The sequence below is a fragment of the Micropterus dolomieu genome, linkage group LG08 (assembly GCF_021292245.1).
Source record: "Micropterus dolomieu isolate WLL.071019.BEF.003 ecotype Adirondacks linkage group LG08, ASM2129224v1, whole genome shotgun sequence".
Taxonomy (NCBI): Eukaryota; Metazoa; Chordata; class Actinopteri; order Centrarchiformes; family Centrarchidae; genus Micropterus; species Micropterus dolomieu.
The window spans coordinates 32,167,864-32,187,808 of record NC_060157.1 but is presented as its reverse complement, the minus strand read 5'-3'; the positions used below and the strand labels follow the sequence as shown (position 1 = coordinate 32,187,808).

The 19,945-nt window shown below is 42.5% G+C and overlaps 1 protein-coding gene across 1 annotated transcript in view; it reads right to left on the bottom strand.

Moving 5' to 3' along the window:
• LOC123975392 (ephrin type-B receptor 2-like) overlaps nucleotides 1-19,376 on the bottom strand; it is a 38,885-nt gene extending 19,509 nt beyond the window's left edge. The window contains exons 1-3 of the mRNA XM_046056853.1: nucleotides 19,289-19,376; nucleotides 6,027-6,091; nucleotides 4,358-5,042 (exon numbers count right to left, since the gene is read on the bottom strand). Coding sequence (XP_045912809.1) covers nucleotides 4,358-5,042; nucleotides 6,027-6,083 — 742 coding nt within the window. The 5' untranslated portion in view covers nucleotides 6,084-6,091; nucleotides 19,289-19,376. The remainder of the gene's footprint in view (nucleotides 1-4,357; nucleotides 5,043-6,026; nucleotides 6,092-19,288) is intronic.
• Between the last annotated feature and the right edge of the window lie 569 nt (nucleotides 19,377-19,945).

The window sequence follows — 19,945 nt, the reverse complement described above, 5'->3', positions numbered from 1 at the left end:
AGATCACAAACTATAAACCCAAAGTCCTCCACTCCATAAACGATTCTCGCCTGGCAAATGAGCTGAACCAGTTCTACTGCCGCTTTGAGAGTCAATCGGACACCATCCCCTGTGACTCCTCCGCTCAGCTTCAGCCTCAGTCCACCACATCTTCCCCTCCCTCCTCAGAGCTGGCCAGCTCCACCCCCTCCCCTCCTCTCTCCATCACAGAGAGGGAAGTCAACGGTCTTTTCAGGAGGCAGAAACCCCGCAAAGCAGCTGGGCCGGACTCTGTCTCCCTATCCACCCTGAAGCACTGTGCTGATCAGCTGTCTCCGGTGTTCACAGACATTTTTAACACCTCACTGGACATGACATGTGCCAGCCTGCTTCAAAGCCTCCACCATCATCCCTGTACACAAGAAACCAAGTACCACTGGACTAAACGACTACAGACCCATCGCCCTGACCTCTGTAGTTATGAAGTCCTTTGAACGCCTTGTGTTGTCCCACCTAAAATCCATTACAGACCCTGTCCTGGACCCCCTGCAGTTCGCCTACAGAGCCAACAGGTCTGTAGATGATGCAGTAAACATGGCCCTTAACTACATCCTCAAGCACCTGGACTCCCCAGGAACCTGCGGCAGGATCCTGTTTGTGTATTTCAGCTCTGCTTTTAACACCATCATCCCGGCCCTGCTGCAGGACAAGCTCTCAGTTGAACGTGCCTGACTCCACCTGCAGGTGGATCACTGACTTCCTGACAGACAGGAAGCAGCACGTGAAGCTGGGAAAACATGTCTCTGATTCTAGGACCATTAGCACCGGTTCCCCTCAAGGCTGCGTTCTTTCCCCCCTTCTCTTCTCCCTGTAACAGCTGCACCTCGAGTCTGTCAAGCTCCTGAAGTTTGCAGATGACACCTCCCTCATTGGGCTCATCTCAGGTGGGGATGAGTCCGCCTACAAGTGGGAGATCGACCATCTGGTGACCTGGTACAGCCAGAACAGTCTGGAGCTCAACGCTCAGAAGACCGTGGAGATGGTCGTGGACTTCAGAAAGAGCACAGCCCCACCCTCCCCCATCATCCTGTGTGACTCCCCAGTCACCACTGTGGACTCCTTCCGCTTCCTGGGCACCATCATCTCCCAGGACCTCAAGTGGGAGCTGAACATCACCTCCCTCACCAAGAAGGCCCAGCAGAGGATGTACTTCCTGCGGCAGCTGAAGAAGTTCTTGGCTGCAATCTTCCTTCTCTTCTGGACCTGTACTCCATCAGGACCAAAAACTCTCGCCACAAAAACAGCTTCTTCCCGTCTGCAGCTAGCCTCATTAACAAGGCCCGGGTCCCCCACTGACACTCCCCCCTTGCAAACGATACAAATGTCTTTGCACATGTAAATACTGTTTCATTTCATGTCACGCACAGACCTGGCACATCGCACATATTTGTTGTTGTATATTTTTATGTTGTCAGTTTATATATTTATATGTACACAATATTATCTTCCGTTACGTTACTTCTGCATGGCACAGACCCAGAACAATGCACATGTATATATATCTACAACGTTGTTTATTTATGTTAACTGTATGTTTGTCTACGTGTAGCACCTTATCACCAAAGCAAATTCCTCGTATGTGCATACATACACTATTTGGCAATAAAGCTCCTTCTGATTGTGAATCTGAATTAGACAAATAGAAAACACCAACGGAGGACCTTGTTGTCACTATTGGATCTAGGTCAAAGAAAGAAAGGAAGATGGCAAAGTTGAATGCATGATGTTTTTGCACACATAACTAAAATAAAAACATATTAAAAAAAAAAGTTATTTATTGCAGCTAAGTGTCTGGTCCTCTGAGCTCTCAGTGTCTGACTATTATAAAAGCTATGTCTGATATAATGTGACATTAGATTTTTCTAATTGAGCTCTCATATGCCCATGTTCGTTGTATTACATATGGTGTCCAAGCGGGAAGCTTCCGGTCAGCAAACCGATGCGAATGCGGAAGTCCCTCAAATCTGCATTCTATTGAACGGCCAGCAGGGGGTGAGTCTTCTGGTTGCAAAAAGAAGTCCGTCTCCTTTAGAAATAATGGGAAAATGACCCTACTTCTCAGCTGAATAATTACCTCAGTAAACACTTTCCTGATGAGTTTATGGTCACAGTCGCTAGTTTCAAGTCTTCTTCACTACATAATAATGTTCATTTAGTAAATGGTCCCATTTGTTTTAAAAAGGACCACAGAGTATACTTCAGGGCGGGTTTATCTATGATTGACAAGTCATTACCATGGCGACCTGTCAATCGGGCTAGAGTGACTCGTACCCATGGCACTGTAAATTCACCAACCCTGTTGAAAAATCTTATTAGGAGTTGGCTGTTCACTTTCTCTGCTGAGTACATTTAGTTTTAAGCCTGTTGTTCATTAGACAAAGTTATCAGCCCTGTAAAAATGACAGTTAATGTGAATTACAGATGCACCTAGCTAAGCTAGCTAGCTAGCTCCGCACACGGCCGTTAGCTCCACTGTCTTGTCCAAATATGGTCACGTCTGGTGCCACTGGTTGCAAAAACTCAACGCCCTATCGGCCAAACTCGAGGCTTCAAAACTGCAGTCCACAAACCAACGCGTGACGTCACCATGACTACGTCCATTTCTTATATACAGTCTATAGTGGTGTCCAATTATTATTTGGTAGTAAGGGTAGCATATTTTGGATCTGATTTGGCATTGCATATGATTTTTATTTAGACAATGATATAAGTGTACATTTTGGGTCTAACAGCTTTATAAGCTGTTTCTAACTACAGCATAATTTACGTGTATGGTGTCTAATCAGGTTATAACTGTGTTTGTTTGCTCTCTAATAAAACATTTAAATTAACAAATAAATTATTTATAGTTTTGTTTAATTTGATACAAATTGTTATGTCTTATTGGTGTACTGTAATCGTTCTGCCCTTTGTCCATAGTCATAGGTGAAATTAAGTACACGGTACATGATCACATATGGCTGTCAGGCCACATCCAGACCGACAGACTGAACCAAGTGGAAAGTATGGGGGGGTTGTGACTGACTGATGAAAGCTTGGTTTATATACTTCCTCTCAGAGTAGGATGGGGAATGACCTTAGGCAAAAATCACAAATGAATCGTGTATTTACCAGTTGGCACCAAAATTTCAGATTTTTGTACTCCAGAAACAAAGAAAAGAAACACCCTTTGTACTATTTATTAATGCTCTACATGTTTATTCCATCATTTACACCATCAGAAAAGCCCTGCACACCTACTCTGGTGAAACAACAAAGCAGCACCTTTTCATTTGACTCTGAATTTAAAATGCACAATGAAAACTAAAATAAAAGACGAGGACTAGCCTCGACCTGATGCTTACACATTGCAGAGCACACGATTGACCAGAAAAACACACACTTCTTAGAAAGATGGAGCTACACTGAGGATCACATCCTGGACTACATGTGTCATTGGACGCATCCGACTCAGCTTCAAAGCTTAATCCTGCAGGGATAATTCAGTTTCCATGTTTGAGTGTTTAGAAAATCATTTGACCTTCATCTGCAGACTCTTGACTCAAGTATTGTCCTCTGTTGTGCGTTAAAAAGGATCATGTCACTCAGCCAAGACACAGTGAAGGGCCTGATCAGGACCAATGATACGGGTCAGAAGACAGGGAACCTGTGCACAGCTGGCAGACAGAGGATATGAATCATCACACCGCAGACAATCCCCACAGTGCTGCTAATCTATTTTAAATGGAAAGTAGTTAAAGCCTGCTTGAGAAGTCGAGGATATAGACGCTGAACATCACTCTTCACTCACACCTTCTTCTTGTACCTGTGGACATCTATCTGGACTCTGAGACTACCAGCTGCAGAGCGGCCTGGCCCTGGTCAGTCGGTCCAGACTGAAATATGTCGACTTGGATGACACATATTATTAGTCCCCAGACAATGAATCCTACTGACTTTGGTGATCCACAGATTTTTCATTACTGACTTGGTTTTGGGTGAAATGTCTTGATAACAGACCTGCTGATGGCACTACCAGATTAAAAATCAGGGCATCAACAAAGTTATTTGGAATCATGTGGCGGGGACCACAAATGTCTCTAAGTGACACTGCAACACATCCAATATTCGAGACACTTTAGTCCCCAGTGTAGGACCGACTGACATGCCTACATTTTCTTTCTTGGAGCCACGCTGCTGGTGTGGCTGAAACTGCTCAGTTATGGTTATCTGACATACGAAGGGAAGTAGCATGCCAAAGAAGGAAAAAATCTGCTGAGACAAGAACTCAAGAGAAGTACACAGAGGTGTGAAATAGCAGCACCAGCAGGCTCCTTACCTCTGCAGACTGTACCGTTCTCCACCGCCTCGTACCCAGCTTTGCACATGCAGCGCCCAATGGGTACCATCCACTCCCCATCCCCGTTACAGTACAGTTTGATGGGTACATCCACCTCCTCCCCATTAGGAACACACACCCCTCTGGCCGCAACCAGGGAAGTGCTCTCTGCTCCGGAGAGAGTCTCAGGGAAGACAGCACCATTCTGGACCACAGTGGGACATTTCCTGTAGAAGACTCGAACAGCGATGAGCGACATGCAAGCGCCATAATCCTGGAAAGCGAGGTAGAAGCCATTTCGGGAAACGGGTCCAAAACTGCGGACTTCACTGTTGATCTTCATGATGCGGCCTCCGAGATCAACCTGAGAGAAACTCTCGTCGGCCGCTATGGTGTCCACTTTCACCCAGGGGTTCTCCATCCAGGGTGGGGAGGATTTTGTGACTGTGTCCGAGTCCGACTCATAGTAGTACAGGTTGAAAGTCTCCTTGCAGGAGCCAGGAACATTGGGTATGGAGCTGCAGTCGCGCACTGAGAACTTCATCTGAACATGGATGCGCTGAGCACCGCGGCGGCGGATGAATTTGGTGCGTACCCAGTTGTTCTGGCTGCTGTCGAAGACATTGCACACCTGATACGTTCGGATGGTGTTCATGTTTTCATCATAGCCGCTAACTTCTTCCCACTAGAAGACAGACAACACACAACACCAATGATACAGTGCACATAACAAATGTACAAAAACTACAAATACTTCCTGACAGTAACAGAAACAACTAAACAGGTTGTCACTGACAGTCAAAATTACCAATATGATCACTATGTGCTGAGGTTACAGAGCAACGTCTGCTGACCTCCAATGGTTTAACTTCCCTCCTTGACTCAGGGCAGTGCTTTGCAGATCAGAAACTAACGAACGTGACTGTCACTCGTGCGCACTGTGTTTTATGGCACCTGCATGCCGGACAGGTGTTGTGACCCATTAGATTATGTATCTAATCCTACTGGCAGGAAATTAGACACACAAAAAAAGAATAACGATCACAAGAAATCATGAACAGCGAAGAAACACCCAAATCCAAATGAAATGAACTCATGTTTGGGACTGTGAACTTTTTAATCCGTATTCAGGTGCACCAAAGAACACCACCAGAATACCCAGAGCTGGTTACATTTAGGCGCAGAAAAGCATTTGTTAAATGTTTGAAAAAAATTGTTTATGGTTGAATTAAATCAATGTTGGCTTTTGGGAGGAGACAGGATGTAACACCCACCTTTGCTTGCCAGGAAGACGTAACGTTGGTAATTTTAAGATCCAGTGCTGCCATATTTCATGAGGACAGGGCCTTTAAGGCCAAAGGATGTTTGAGATGCTCTGAGTCAAGGTACACTTAGAGGAAGTTGCCTTATATCTTATGTACACAGGCCATATCTTAACATGGATTATTTATGTTTCTACTGTATAAATTATAATATATGGAGTACATAGAGATCTTGCACACTTATATTTTTAAAAAAGGCATGTGTGGATTTTCAGATGCGAGCTGGAAACTCATTAGGTTTTACTTAAAGACGAAGAAATGGAATCAGGTTGAAGGCAAGAGACAGTGTTCTAAAACATTCGTATATTGGCCGTATGTTTTACAGTGTCTTGGTTTGTTCTGCTCACCCCTTGTGACGGATGGATGGTCCAGCCCAGTTCTGCTGTAGCTGTTGTTGAATCCATTAGTACTTCTGCAGAAGACAAAAATTTAAATGGCAGAGTTAGAAAAACTGGGCTGCACAGGCAAATAATTTTTCAAATTTCAGTAATGAATTTATAAGATTGCATTGAAACAAATCAACAGAATAAATGTATAGAAATAGTGTGTAAATCTTTACAGGAAGTTAAGAGCTGTTGTTGGTTTATGCTGTCATTATGTCACCAATCTATAAAGAGCTCATAAGAATCCTGAAATTTTATAATGAAATGAAACACATACAGTCTCTAAAATGTGGATGTGAGTGTAAGTGGTTGTCTGTCTATGTGTGGCCCTGCAATGGACTGGCGACCTGTCCAGGGTGGGGCGAAAGGCAGGGGCCCAATGTCAGCTGGGATAGGCTCCAGACCCCCGCGACCCTGTACGCAGGATAAGCGGTTGGCGATGGATGGATGGATGAAACACATACAATAAAATCACAGTTTGCATTTACTTACAAAGTTATTATCTGACTTAGTGACACAGTGTTCAAGCTGCGATCCAAACTATTTCTGTGCTAGTAATATATTTATATGGGGGCGGGGGTGTCGGTGTTCAACAGGTTAATTCAAAGCTGAAACTCAGTCACACAAGAGAACAACCTCACAGAAGTGAAAGTAACCAGTGTGCCTTTCTGGAGTTTTGTCTACATTTTAATTAGCCTCGCTTGTCTTTAAAGTTGTTCACATCAACAATGAAGCTTAAACAATTGTTCTGTTTCTCTTGTATTGTAATGTATTAAACTGATGCTCTGCCTGAAACAAAGAACAAATGACTTGCCTCTGGGAGACAGGCTATATATTTAATAAAGTAATTCATGCCGTCATCTAGTAACTCAATTAATCACCAGATGAGATGTGTCATGAACAATTCATTATAATTAATGAGTAATTAATCAAAGCTGCAGTCCTGGTATTCTCCTGTGTGTAGCTACATGTGTGCAGCGAGAAAGAGTCATGGCAGATTAAATGATGGATCAATAACAGTGATGCAGTCCCAGATCCAGGACGAGCTATCTGACTGTTCATGAGTATAGTCTCAAATAAATCGTGTTTAGTAAGTTTTATGTTTTCAGGACTTCACGACATCAGAACTGTGAAGAAACACATTGATTTCAGATCGATGGCACAGTTCCTGGTGGCTGACTTTATAACCTGAACAATGTGGTCCTGCAGTTTACCCCAGTTGTCTAAACACATGAATCTGTTACTCAACAGATTCATGAGTTTAGAAAACTAATTGTATCCTAACACCCTAACAGTCCCTCTGCTCTCTCTGTCACGACACCCATAAGCATCTGATCCATGATCTCGCACCCACCCCCCAGCATGGAGCGGGGAAACCACGCTGATGGGACTCCAACCCATGTTCAATTATTCAGATCATCTTGAGAGTCTGCTGCTGAGTAAAGCTCCTTCTTCAGCGGCTGTGAGGGAGATGATGCTGTGGCTTTAAATCACAGCTCCTCGCTACTCACCGCCACGCTCCCAACTCTCATTACAAAAGATAATAATCAGACTTTGCATAAAAGCAGCCATTAGCCTACAAACAGAGCAGAAGGAATCTTCAAACACTGCTTTCACCCTCAACTTTCTTCTTCAGCACAGGACAGACTGAAGAACTACAGCGTTCACTGGATCTCTGCCATGTGAAATTATTCTAATTGTGCACCTGGAGAGATGAAAATAGTAGTCAATAAATCAACTAGCTGATCAAGCATTTTGATAATAAATTAATTGTTTCAGTCATTCTTCAGGTGCAGTAACCCAAACGTTCTCTGGTTCCAGCTCCCTCAGTGAGAGAATCTGTAGATAAATCCATATTCAAAAGATGGTTGCAGCCCTTAAAGTTTAAACATTTGCAGACTAAACCAAACCTGGTTAAAGAGGCATTCCAAATGGCAGTAGTGTGGATGGGGCCTGAGACATGGCTATGGGATAAGGATTCGGGGTGCCCATTAGCTTACAGGCAAATCTAAAGGTGGTGGTGGTGGGGGGTGCCTTTATGTTAATGAAGTTGGTGTAAATCAGCTTAAACTGCTTTCAGTTTCTTTATGTCCAAAGAGCAAGTGACAGAAACGCATGTGAACTTATCCCCTGATGCCCCGAACATCATTCTGGTGATATGAATCATTGCACATTGACAACACATCAGTAAGATACCTGCCCAACCAGACACGATAAGATTCTGGGTCTATGATAACTTTTAAGGACACCGAGACCATTTTACACGCCTTCATCTCATCACGCCTGGATTATTGCAACAGCCTTTTCACTTGTTTAACCCAAAAATCTACTGATCGACTCCAGACTGTCCAGAACTCAGCTGCCAGGCTTTTAACCAGAACAAAGAAATATGACCACATTACTCCTATTTTAGCTTCACTACACTGGCTCCCAGTATGTTTTAGAATTGACTTTAAAATTCTATTGATCACTTTTAAAGCTCTTCATGGCCTCTCGCCTTGTTATATTTCTGACCTTTTAGTCCCATACGCACCAGCACGTACCTTGAGATCCTCGGGCAGAGGTCTGTTGTCTGTTCCAGAATCTCGACTGAAAACTAAAGGGGACAGAGCGTTTGCTGTCAGGGCCCCGAGGCTCTGGAACAGCCTGCCCGAGGAAATCAGCTCAGATTCTTTCTGTTGACTTCTCATCAGTACTTAAAACTCTCCAGTCTCATACGCTGGTTACACTTTTGTTTTGTATGTGTTTTTTCGGGCTTTCTTGCCGAAACACGTGTTACCTCTGACATAAATACAGTCATTGGAAGATGAAGACGGGGTTTTTGGATTAAAGACCAGCAGACTACGATCCACCTGGCCTAAACAACCGGACCAGGTGCCATGCTGGCTGCAGTGATCGCTCAGAGGAGAGGAAAGAGGCCCAGCTTGGATTTAAGAGATCCGGTCTAGACAAAATGCGACTCATACTCCCCAGATAACGGAATTCAGAGACTGTTGTGCCCAAATCGTCACAGAGACCTGCCCCATCAACATCCTGGATCAAGCACTCGGCAGGTGGTCCATGTTCCGAGCTGTGAGCGCATGAATCCGGCAAGATGGGAGAAGGTGGACTCTGTGTTTTACATAGATGATGCTTGGTGCTCAAACGTAGTCAAGATGGACTCTAAAATGTCAGACTGTGAAGATGAAACTTTCATGTTCACCTGGTTGCTGCGGTTTACTTTCACCCCAGATGCGTGTGGAATGTTTGGGGGTTAGGGTTATACGTTTATGTATATAAATAACTGTATATATTGTTTTATTTTATTTTACATGTTACCATATTTTAATATAGGCCTACACTTAATATGTTGTGTGTGTAGCATCAAGGAACTACAAGATTCATTTCATGACTAATTAGGGGACGGATTAATCGTAAGAATATTGGACAAAAGTTATTATAGCTTAGAAACAATTAATGATAGAGAGACGCTGTCTTTTTTGTCGTATTCCTGATACTCCGCTGAAAATGGGGATATCCAGGTTGTTTATATCCACCACTTCCTTGTTTTGCAAATCCAGTGCGTTATAGGCCAATAAAATTGCCATTGTTAGGCAGACTCCACGCACAAGTCCAATGGAAAATGGGGGAATGTTTTATTTTACCCAATCAGAGGAAGGTAATGTGATGATTTCTAGCCAATGAAAATGACTCTGTAGTATTCTGCACCCTGAGTTAGGAGGCCGAGACAGAAATATATGACCTGCCATTTTATGGGCAGCTGTGAATAAGGAGGTTGGTAATGGTAATGTAACTATACAAATGTGATCCTTATGATTGTTTTAGTGATTTGGTAATGGCAAAGAGGAACAGTTTTCACAGCAGAAGCATTTATATACAGTCTTTGTGAAGTTTCAATAAGAAGTTTGGAATGCGACGGAAGCTAACACTACACGCAGCCGCAAGCTATTTCACCGAGGAAACAACACAACAGGATCAGCGATCTCTTTGACACAGGTATGTAACTCAAATACCATCTTTATCATAAAATAATGTAACAGAATGCGATCATGATGGTTTATTGCCAGTTGTTTTGGATGTGTGGATGGGATGATTTGGTGAGAAACACGTCGTAAAGGTTATCTATTTCATTGTTCTAGGCACATTTTGTTGAAAACCTGCATATGGATGTTACACAAAGGGTTGGATAAACATGTTTTGAGTTCCGAAGCTGTTCAGTAATGATGTATAAGGTGTGATTTTCATTAATAAATCACAAAAATCTAATTTTTTTCTAATCTTTTTCACAAAATTCTCTAGTTTATTGTGCATTTTCACTCATACTTCCTTTATAAGCACATTACATGCATGGTTATGTTAGCTTAGAGTCTTCTGAATCCATAGATACCAAACACATGGTGTTCCATCTCCATTACATATGGTTTATAAGCCCACATGTATAAATAGAGAAAACGGACCAAAAACTAGTTAGTCATTTCAAACTGGGCTGAAGCATTGCATGCTGGTTTCTCGACTTCTTCACTGACAGAATGCAGAGCGTAAGGGTGAATGGCAAACATTGTCCACCAGCTCGCCTAAAGGGAGCCTTCTCTCTCCTGTGTATATATATTATATACAAATGACTGTCACAGCCTTCCCTGTGTCGCTGAAACTGCTACTTTACGGGCCCTGTCTTGCACCCGGCACAAAGCAATGTAAAGCGGTGTAAAGTCCAGCACAAGAGTCATTGCTAGTTTCCAACCGACGCAGCTGTCATTTTCACGCCAAGCAATGCACTTGTAGCCATCTGTGCACCCATGAGAGTGTTGGTCTGAAAATGGGGTGTGATCAGGTGTATTGTTGGCGCATCTTGAGGCAGCAGAAAGCAATTGCAACTCGACTGTAATCTCCCGACACGCCGACAGGAGTTCTACACCTCCAAAAGGTCTCACACACAGTCCAGGTTCATACAGTGAAACTGTTTGGAGTGAAGCAGCCGTCCTCCTGATCAGTCCTGAGCTCCATCAGAGGTCTAAAGTATTTTACTGCACACATGGAAACGTTTAAAATGACTGACAGCAGCCTCTCTAATCATGAAAGGAAATTATTAAAGACACATACATCAATAAAACACAAATAAAGAAACCAGTGGAAGAGAGAGAGATGTGACCCACAGTGAGGATCCAGACGTTTCATAGAGGAGACAGCGTCTGTCTGTTAACAGACTCCAGTCTGCTTCACTGATATGAAGCCACAGAGCTGCAGAGGAACATCAGGCTTCATGATCAGTTTTTATATATTAATATTTTATATATAATTTATATATTAATTTATATATTAAGTCCACACTTCTGTCCATATCCCCCCTCTGCTGTCAGTCTGCAGTTCAATCAGTCAACTGATCTGATCTGTCTCATCCGTCATTATAATAGCAATGCACCAATGTACAATCGCACCTGGCTTTTAAAGGGAGATGACGCTCACACACCCATGACTAATTCACAGACTGAGTACGACCATTTTTTCCGCCTTTAAACTAGCTACTAGAATTAGAGTTGGACACGCCGAAAAATGCACCTGCACCACGCGCTTCACACAGTGCGCTCAGATGGTTAAAATAAGGCTCTATGTGTTTTTACCTTCGCTGCAGCCCAAATTGCCCATTTGGGACAAATAAAAAATTAAAATCAATTGACTATATATAACCCAGCACTATATAATTACTATTTATATACAACTTGGCACTATATCAGGTTATATTTAGCATTAAAATCACACATGTGCTACTGTTTACCAAAATCAACCATTTTTTGAACTCCAGACATTTTTACTTACAAAACAAAGTGTTTGTGTTATAGATTCATGTCAACACAAAGATTCTAACTTTACATTATTAATGCCAGTCTCGTTTGGGTTTTCAGAAATGCGAGCAGCCACTGTTGGATCTAAATGGCCCATTTTTCCGGCTGCTCGCTTCCTGTTAGTATCAGCGACGATTAATGAGGAGCTGGGAGGGAGCGGCGAGCCAGGTGTCAGAGCCGCCGCTAAACAGGAATAAAGAGGCCACGAGCACTGACCCAATACCAATTCCCACAGACTCAGCCAAGAAGGAAGCAGGAGGGACAGAAGAGGCTGAAGACCTGAACGTGTCTCTGTACTGCAGCTCTGATTACACCAGTTAAAGCTTCATTTTCGTATAGACAACAAAGTCTAAAGTATTTTGTGTTTTCCACATAGCTGACTCACAGCGACATCCAGGAGTAGAACCTGCTGATTCACCTGAGTTTTGGTTTTGAAACCAGAACTCTACTGAATAAGCCAAAGTTCTCAAATCGACCTCAAGGAAATGGTCTCCAAGTGAACATTGGATCCAATGAATGTGTCCCTGGTGAAAATTATTATTATTATTTTTTTATTTATTTAAAAGGGACAGTGCATATTAACGGACATCTTAGCTTTTCAGCGATGTAAATATGCCAGAATTAGCCCAAAGGCTACTTTGCATCTGTAGTCCCCCGTCAGGTCATCACAGTACAAGGTAACACAGCTAAACATTGAAAATAGATACGATACAACACAATTTAAGAGACGCCACAATTTTCAACAACATATTATAAAGACACCACTGTTAGCAGACAGGGATTATGATCTTTTGATGGCTAATGGTAGGTGTAGGATATGTTACAGAAAAGTCAGAGTACGGAGGTGGTTGGGGTGGGAGGAGGCCCAGAAACTGGACTTTCAACCAGGAGACTGGCGTTTGTTTCCCCTTGTGAAACAAAAACTCAACACGGACTGTTTTTATGCAAGTTATGTAGGTTACATTACTTAAGTAACGTAAGTTAACTGATGTACGTTACGCAGTTATTTAACCCAAACCATGACGTTCTCCTAAACCTAACCAAGTACTTTTGGAGCCTAAACCTAACCAAATTGCAACGTTTCACAAGTTTAACAAGTACTTTTATTTTGAAAGTCTAACTGAATGTTGCATATTTATTTCTTGCTAACTTGACCAAGGAGCCTTAAAAGTTGAAAAATGACTGACATCCAAAAGCGACACCAAGGGGTGCTGACCAAGTGATGAACTGAGATGAGAATATGTTGAATGTTTCTATGATGTGAAAGATGATGAACCAATGCTACTGTTCCCCCCAGCTCTACAGAGATTTTTAGCCTCTTTCATCACCCAGTATTTCCCCCTACAACGCCCCCACCCTTACAGAAACATAAAATATCGTGGAATCTGCATCTGTTGATGCAATTTCTATAACTCTGGCTTTTCCCAGCAGTATGAGTGCAGCTTTAAGCCAAACAAACAGAAGAATACTGCTGCTGTGTTTTGGTGTTTACAGGCTTCTGCACTCTCTGTGTCGGTGTTTCAGTGAGGGCGGGGCTAATCCACCACATGATTGCAGATGTGTCTCCACTTTTTCTGATGACAAAATGTGCTTCAACTGTAAAACACAGACCATCCCCCTGAAAGAAAAAAACTCCCTGGGGAAACACTGATCACCCTGGTTTAAATTAGGTCAGAAAGAAAAACACAAACTTATGAACTTCACCAGACATTCAATGTACAGCTTTTTTTCTTTCCTGCTGAGGTTCTCCACATAGCCGTGTCTTCAAATAAATCCATGTACAAAAAATACATTTTGCCAAAGTAAAATTACACAACAAGGACTTTGAGATCCATCTTAGTTGTTTGTGCCACTGTGACAATATTGTACAAGTACAATCTTCATATAATACACCGTGTTAAGATATGTAGGCTATATATGTTTGTATTTGTATACACTGTATGTATAGCACATACAGTATTAGTGTACAGCATAATATAAATGTTGATACTGCATTTTCTATGGTTGCTATAAACCATAGACAGAAAAATACAGGTTCTTCTTCTGGTGTCATGCAGATGAGTTTTGTGTTCAGCAAACATGAAATGTGTCCTGATCAGAGGGATCAGAGAGACAGGAGCTTCGAAAACACAAGTTCATATATTTGTTAATAATGGAGAGCACTGCTGCAGTTGTGCATCTAAAATGCAGGCGGGCTGTGATTGGCTGGAGCTGCTGATGGGAGCTGGAGCAGGGAAATGGGGACAGCGTGGGCTGGCGAGGGCGGGGGTGCATTAGTATATGTTGCCCTCCTTTCGTGACTAGACATTCGTCATGGCAGCTCCTCTGTCTCTGCTGTTTGAACACAACTGACTGGACACTGTGCTGCTGAAATCACTCCACATGAAGGAGCTGCTGAACACTAATGACATGAAGCTGCAGCCCAGAGCACCAACACTTTGTACTAAGCTCTGCCATCTTAATGAGCTGTTATTATTATCATCATCATTATTATTATTATTATTTAGGATGTATTTCAGTAAACCCTGTGCTGGATGTGATGCTGCATGTAAAGCTCATTCTGACCAATAATAGCAGCCGCCCTTCCCACTGGCTCCATCTGTCCCTGCATTCCTGCAGTATATATATATATATATAGAGAGAGAGAGAGAGAGAGCTCTTGTTCTGCCTTTCTCTGCACAATTCAATGAAAAGTAGGGCAAAGAGGAGGAGAGAGTGGGCCAAGTCCAGCACACATAATCCTTGTAGGCTGCGCCACGCTCTGTATGCCACGCTGGATTAAACCCACAGGCATACATCAGCGAAATTCACTTTGTTTTATGTCATGGTGCTGCCCGCGATGCTGCTTCCTGCTGTGAGACTGCAGCACAGTTTCCTGACGAATTCTGATCCTTTCTTCCTAATCACACATTATTTAACTGGAGCTTTTAAGTTATGATGTTTAAGTAGATTTGTGATATGATTCATATCACACACAGATCATGATGTGTTGGGAGCGAGAACGGGCTGCTTGTAGAGGGACTCTACCACAGGGTGAACAGCTGATGGTCAAATTGTTCTGTTTAGTAACCAGCACAGAAAGAGCCTCACCTGCTCTGTAATGTGCAGGGATGAGTTGCTATGATTGAGGTCAGACTGGATCAGGTCCACCTGACCCACCTGACAGATCACATTCACCAACGATGTTTCTGAACGTTCAATACAAACATTCCTAAAATGATTAAGTCGCAGCAGGGCGACTACAGTGCTGGGGATTGAGCAGCTAATATCTGTTTAAGGTTGGGGTTAGTGCGCTGGCACTGAGCATTGTAAAGTAAAGTTTGCTGCACAGTTTGAACTCCTGTCGACACCTGTATGGTGTGGCGCCTGAGAACTGGCCCGGCTGTATTTCCACGTCAGAAAGTTTAGCTCTGAGGAGATAGGTGAGGTGCAGATGTTGCCAATGCCGTACTTTGCTTTTCAATACATTCTCATCCCAACTCGTCACATATGGACTCTTGGTCCAGACCCCTTGGCGTCTCTTTTTAACGCCCTGGCTTCTCTTTACCGTTGTTTTTGGACGTGTAGGGCTCCGCAGTTAAGTTAACCAAAATAAATATGCAACATCTGGTTAGACTTTCAAAATAAAACCTGGGATTAATATTGCTCAAATGTCAGTTTGTTTAGGATAAAGAAAAGATCATTTGGTTTGGTTTAAAATAACTATATTGTTTATGTGACTCAACTTATGTCAGAAAAGTAATGTTACTTATGTAATGTACATAGCTATTGTAACCTATGTAACTTAACTAAAAACAATCAATGGTAAGTTTTTGGACTGCGAGACTTTTCTGTATGTGAGACTTTTCTGTTATTTATGCACTACACCTATTTTTAGCAATCATAAATGACACAATACAAACTGACGCCAACGGGTGCTGACCATGTGTCCATATGTGTCCACTTGAGAATGGGTGGCACACACAGATACAGTAGCGTCTGCCCCTCAAGCTGCCTGCTGGCCTTCATGCAATTAAAGCAGCATACAGTAGGTTTCCCCTGCAGCATGATGAACCCAGTAAACACACACTGAGCACTCTCTCTCCACTCTCCAGTAAAAAAAAATTACTCTCTTCTGGGCAGCTGTGGCTCAGGAGGTAGAGCGGGTTGGCCATTAATCAGAAGATCAGCGGTTCAATCCCAGGCTGCGCGTCGAAGTGTCCTTGGGCAAGATACTGAACCCTGAATTGGCTCTGGCAGCTGTTCCGCCAGTGTGTGAATGTTAGTTTCTGTTTGAGCACTTCAGTGTATGAATGTGTTTGACTGGTGAATGCAGATGTAGTGTAAAAGCGCTTTGAGTGGTCGAAAAGACTAGAAAGGCGCTATACAAATACAGAGCATTTTACTCTTCTAAAAACGTGTAATATTTTACTGTAATCATTATTTCTCATACTTGATGTGTCTAACTCAAATTCTCTTCAGCTGATCACTTCCTGCGTCGTCATGTCAGGATGGCATTACTTCATGGCCCCATTATTATCCAACAACACCTTCAAATTAAATGACAACATACTGTAGGTTGTTTGTCCATGCCTCCCAAAACGACACAGCATTTCCTGTACCAGTCCAGCGAAAATGCCACCGGACTTACGTCACATGACATTCAACACATGGTTTACGTTGTGAAACAGTCGCAGTTGGGTTAGGTTTACGGAAACATCGCGGTTTGGGCTAAAATAACTACATTATGTAAATCAGCAATGCTATTTATGTTAACACTCAACAGAGGCCACAATAAATATTTAGTCATTATATTAGACACACAACTGACATTTAAATCACAAGTTAAAAAAGTTGTAAACAGAATTTAATTTAATTAGGTAAATTTTAGACATATTAGGAATAATTTAACTACAGAGGCCTCAAAGTTACAGTCAGTAGAAACAGTTTATAAACGGGCTTTGAGAACAATGGATAAGAAGTCAAATTCATATCATCATTGTAATATTTCAAAGAAGCATGGCTTTTTAAACTGGGAAAATATGGTCAACTTTTCTGATATCTTGCTTGTGTATAAAATGTTCCATGGTTTAGCCCCCCTTCCACTCAATGAATTCATTAAACAAAATCTTAACTCATCTACCAGACGTGACTATAAAATACCATTTAGGAAAAGTTCCTTTGGACAGTCAGCCTTTTCCTACGCACCTGGAAAACGACACTAAGACAAATTTCTTCTCTCACCACCTTTTCCAAAGCTATAAAAGTGGTTAATGCACAATCAAATACACTGAACAAAATTATAAACGCAACACTTTTGGTTTTTCCCCCCATTCATCATGAGCTGAACTCAAAGATCTAAGACTTTCTCTATGTACACAAAAAGCCTATTTCTCTCAAATATTCTTCACAAATCTGTCAAAATCTGTGTTAGTGAGCACTTCTCCTTTGCCGAGATCATCCATCCACCTCACAGGTGTGGCATATCAAGATGCTGATCAGACAGCATGGGGATTGCACAGGTGTGCCTTAGGCTGGCCACAATAAAAGGCCACTCCAAAATGTGCAGTTTCACTGTATTGGGTGGGTCTGTGGGGTCTGGAAACCAGTCAGTAAATGGTGTGAGCATCATTGGCCTCACGCAGTGCAACACATTTCCTTCACATAGAGTTGATCAGGTTGTTGATTGAGGCCTGTGAAATGTTGGTCCACTCCTCTTCAATGGCTGTGCAAAGTTGCAGGTCGAGACCCCGATGAGGACGACGAGCATGCAGATGAGCTTCCCTGAGACGGTTCCTGACAGTTTGTGCAGAAATTCTTTGGTTATGCAAACTGATTGTTGCAGCAGCTGTCCGCGTGGCTGGTCTCAGATGATCTTGGAGGTGAAGATGCTGGATGTGGAGGTCCTGGGCTTGTGTGGTTACACGTGGTCTGCGGTTGTGAGGCCGGTTGGATGTACTGACAAATTCTCTGAAACTCCTTTGGAGACGGTTTATGGTAGAGAAATGAACATTCAATTCACGGGCAACAGCTCTGGTGGACATTCCTGCAGTCAGCATGCCAACGCTCCCTCAAAACTTCCGACATCTGTGGCATTGTGCTGTGTGATGGAACTGCACATTTTGGAGTGGCCTTTTATTGTGGCCAGCCCAAGGCACACCTGTGCAATACCCATCAGAATCTTGATATGCCACACCTTTGAGGAGGATGGATTATCTCAGCAAAGGAGAAGTGCTCACTAACACAGATTTGTGAACAATATTTGAGAGAAATAGGCCTTTTGTGTACATAGAGAAAGTCTTTGATGAAGATCTTTGAGTTCAGCTCAGGATGAATGGGGGCAAAAAGTGTTACGTTTATAATTTTATTTAGTATATGTTCTCATAATTTCCAGTAGTGCTTCTGTCATTGTTTTTTACATATTCCTGTAATCACAGGCTGATGTATTTTACATGTCATATTAATTGTGCTTGTCTGATTTTGTCTGTGCTTATGTAATTTGTGCTTTTATGTTTATCTATGCTACTGTGTTGTCTGCTTATGATTATGTGTATGTTTGTAGTGTTTTCTGCATGCCATGTTTTAATGTTTTTTTCTTATGACATCAACCTGCCACGGACTCATTTACATTTTAGACATTGTCCTTATGTTCAGCAAGGTCCCTTTTAAACAAACAAATACCATTCAATATGGGTCAGTAATAATGTGCTGAACGTTTATTCAAAACTCCATCTGCTAATGAAGACTGTGTGCTGCAGCTGAAAGCTCTGGGTAAAGCACGTACTTAGACCTTAAGTTGGGATTGTTTTGTTAGAAGACCAAGAATGAAATGTCAAGCTAAACATTTGAGGCGACACGGATCAACAGATCTCCGTGACAACTGAGCAAACATCCACTGATGAAGACACTGGAAAAAAGTGGGTCTGACTGTGCTTATCCATCTTGAGTTTACACTGCATGCACAATTACTGGGCAAGTAAGTATTCTGATTTTTTCTATGAACATTTCCAACTCTAAACCACATAAACGTGAATGCTTATTGGAGTTAATCATTTTCAGGTGAAATGTATTTGTGTAATGAGGGAGGGAGTGGTAAAAGTGAATCGCACCAAGGTGTGCATGATTATTAGGCAGCTTCATTACTTTGGGTAAAATGGACCAAAAAAAGAGATTTAACTGAAAAGTCAGAAATTGTAAAATGCCTTTCAGAGGGATGCAACACTCTAAACTCACGCTAAACTTTTGAGGCGTGACCAGCGGACAATCAAACATTTTGTTGCTAACAGTCAACTGGGGCGCCAAAAAAAGGCACCAATTAACTGCAAAAGACTTGGAGTAGAATTAAACATGAAGCTACCAGGAATCCAGTATCATCCAGTGCCACCATATTCCAGAACTGCAACCTACCTGGAGTGTCCAGAAGTACAAGGTGCTCAGAGACCAAGGTTATTATCGTAAACGAAGATGAACAAAATAACAAAAACTAGATGTGAAAAAACATTGTCATTAACTGGGCAGTTGGTCTTGCCGGACCGGCAGTTTAGTGGTGTGCGCGGTGATTAGCAAATTAGCAAAGTCCGATAGGCACCTGTTGGTGTTGGAGCTGCACGCTGCGTGCTGTGTGGCTGTCCTGCCACAATTGCTTTATCCATCAAGAGAGCCTGGGGTCAGGGCGGCGTCTGGCTGCATCGATCGTAGCAGCTGGTGACTGCTGTTACCAGGAGAGCCCCATGTAACGTTATGGGGAGGCTAACTTTGCCAGGAGACCCAGGTAGGGATCGTCTGCGTAGTTGGTGGGATTTGAACATGTTTTCTATTATCTTTTATACATAGCCTACATGTGTACAAAATAATATGAATGCAATAACTGTGCAGAGCTTTGTTTAGTTTAGTTTGGGTTGCAGGTAGTGAGTCACTGTCTCGGTGGTTTTCTTTTCCTTGCTCTGTTCTGATAGTCTGGCATAGTGCTCATCCTGTGTGTGGGATAAAGTTGCTCCTTGCCCATTGATTGTGAGCTCCCCTTGCGCTGGGTTAACGGTCTGCTGGTCATTATATTTACTGCAT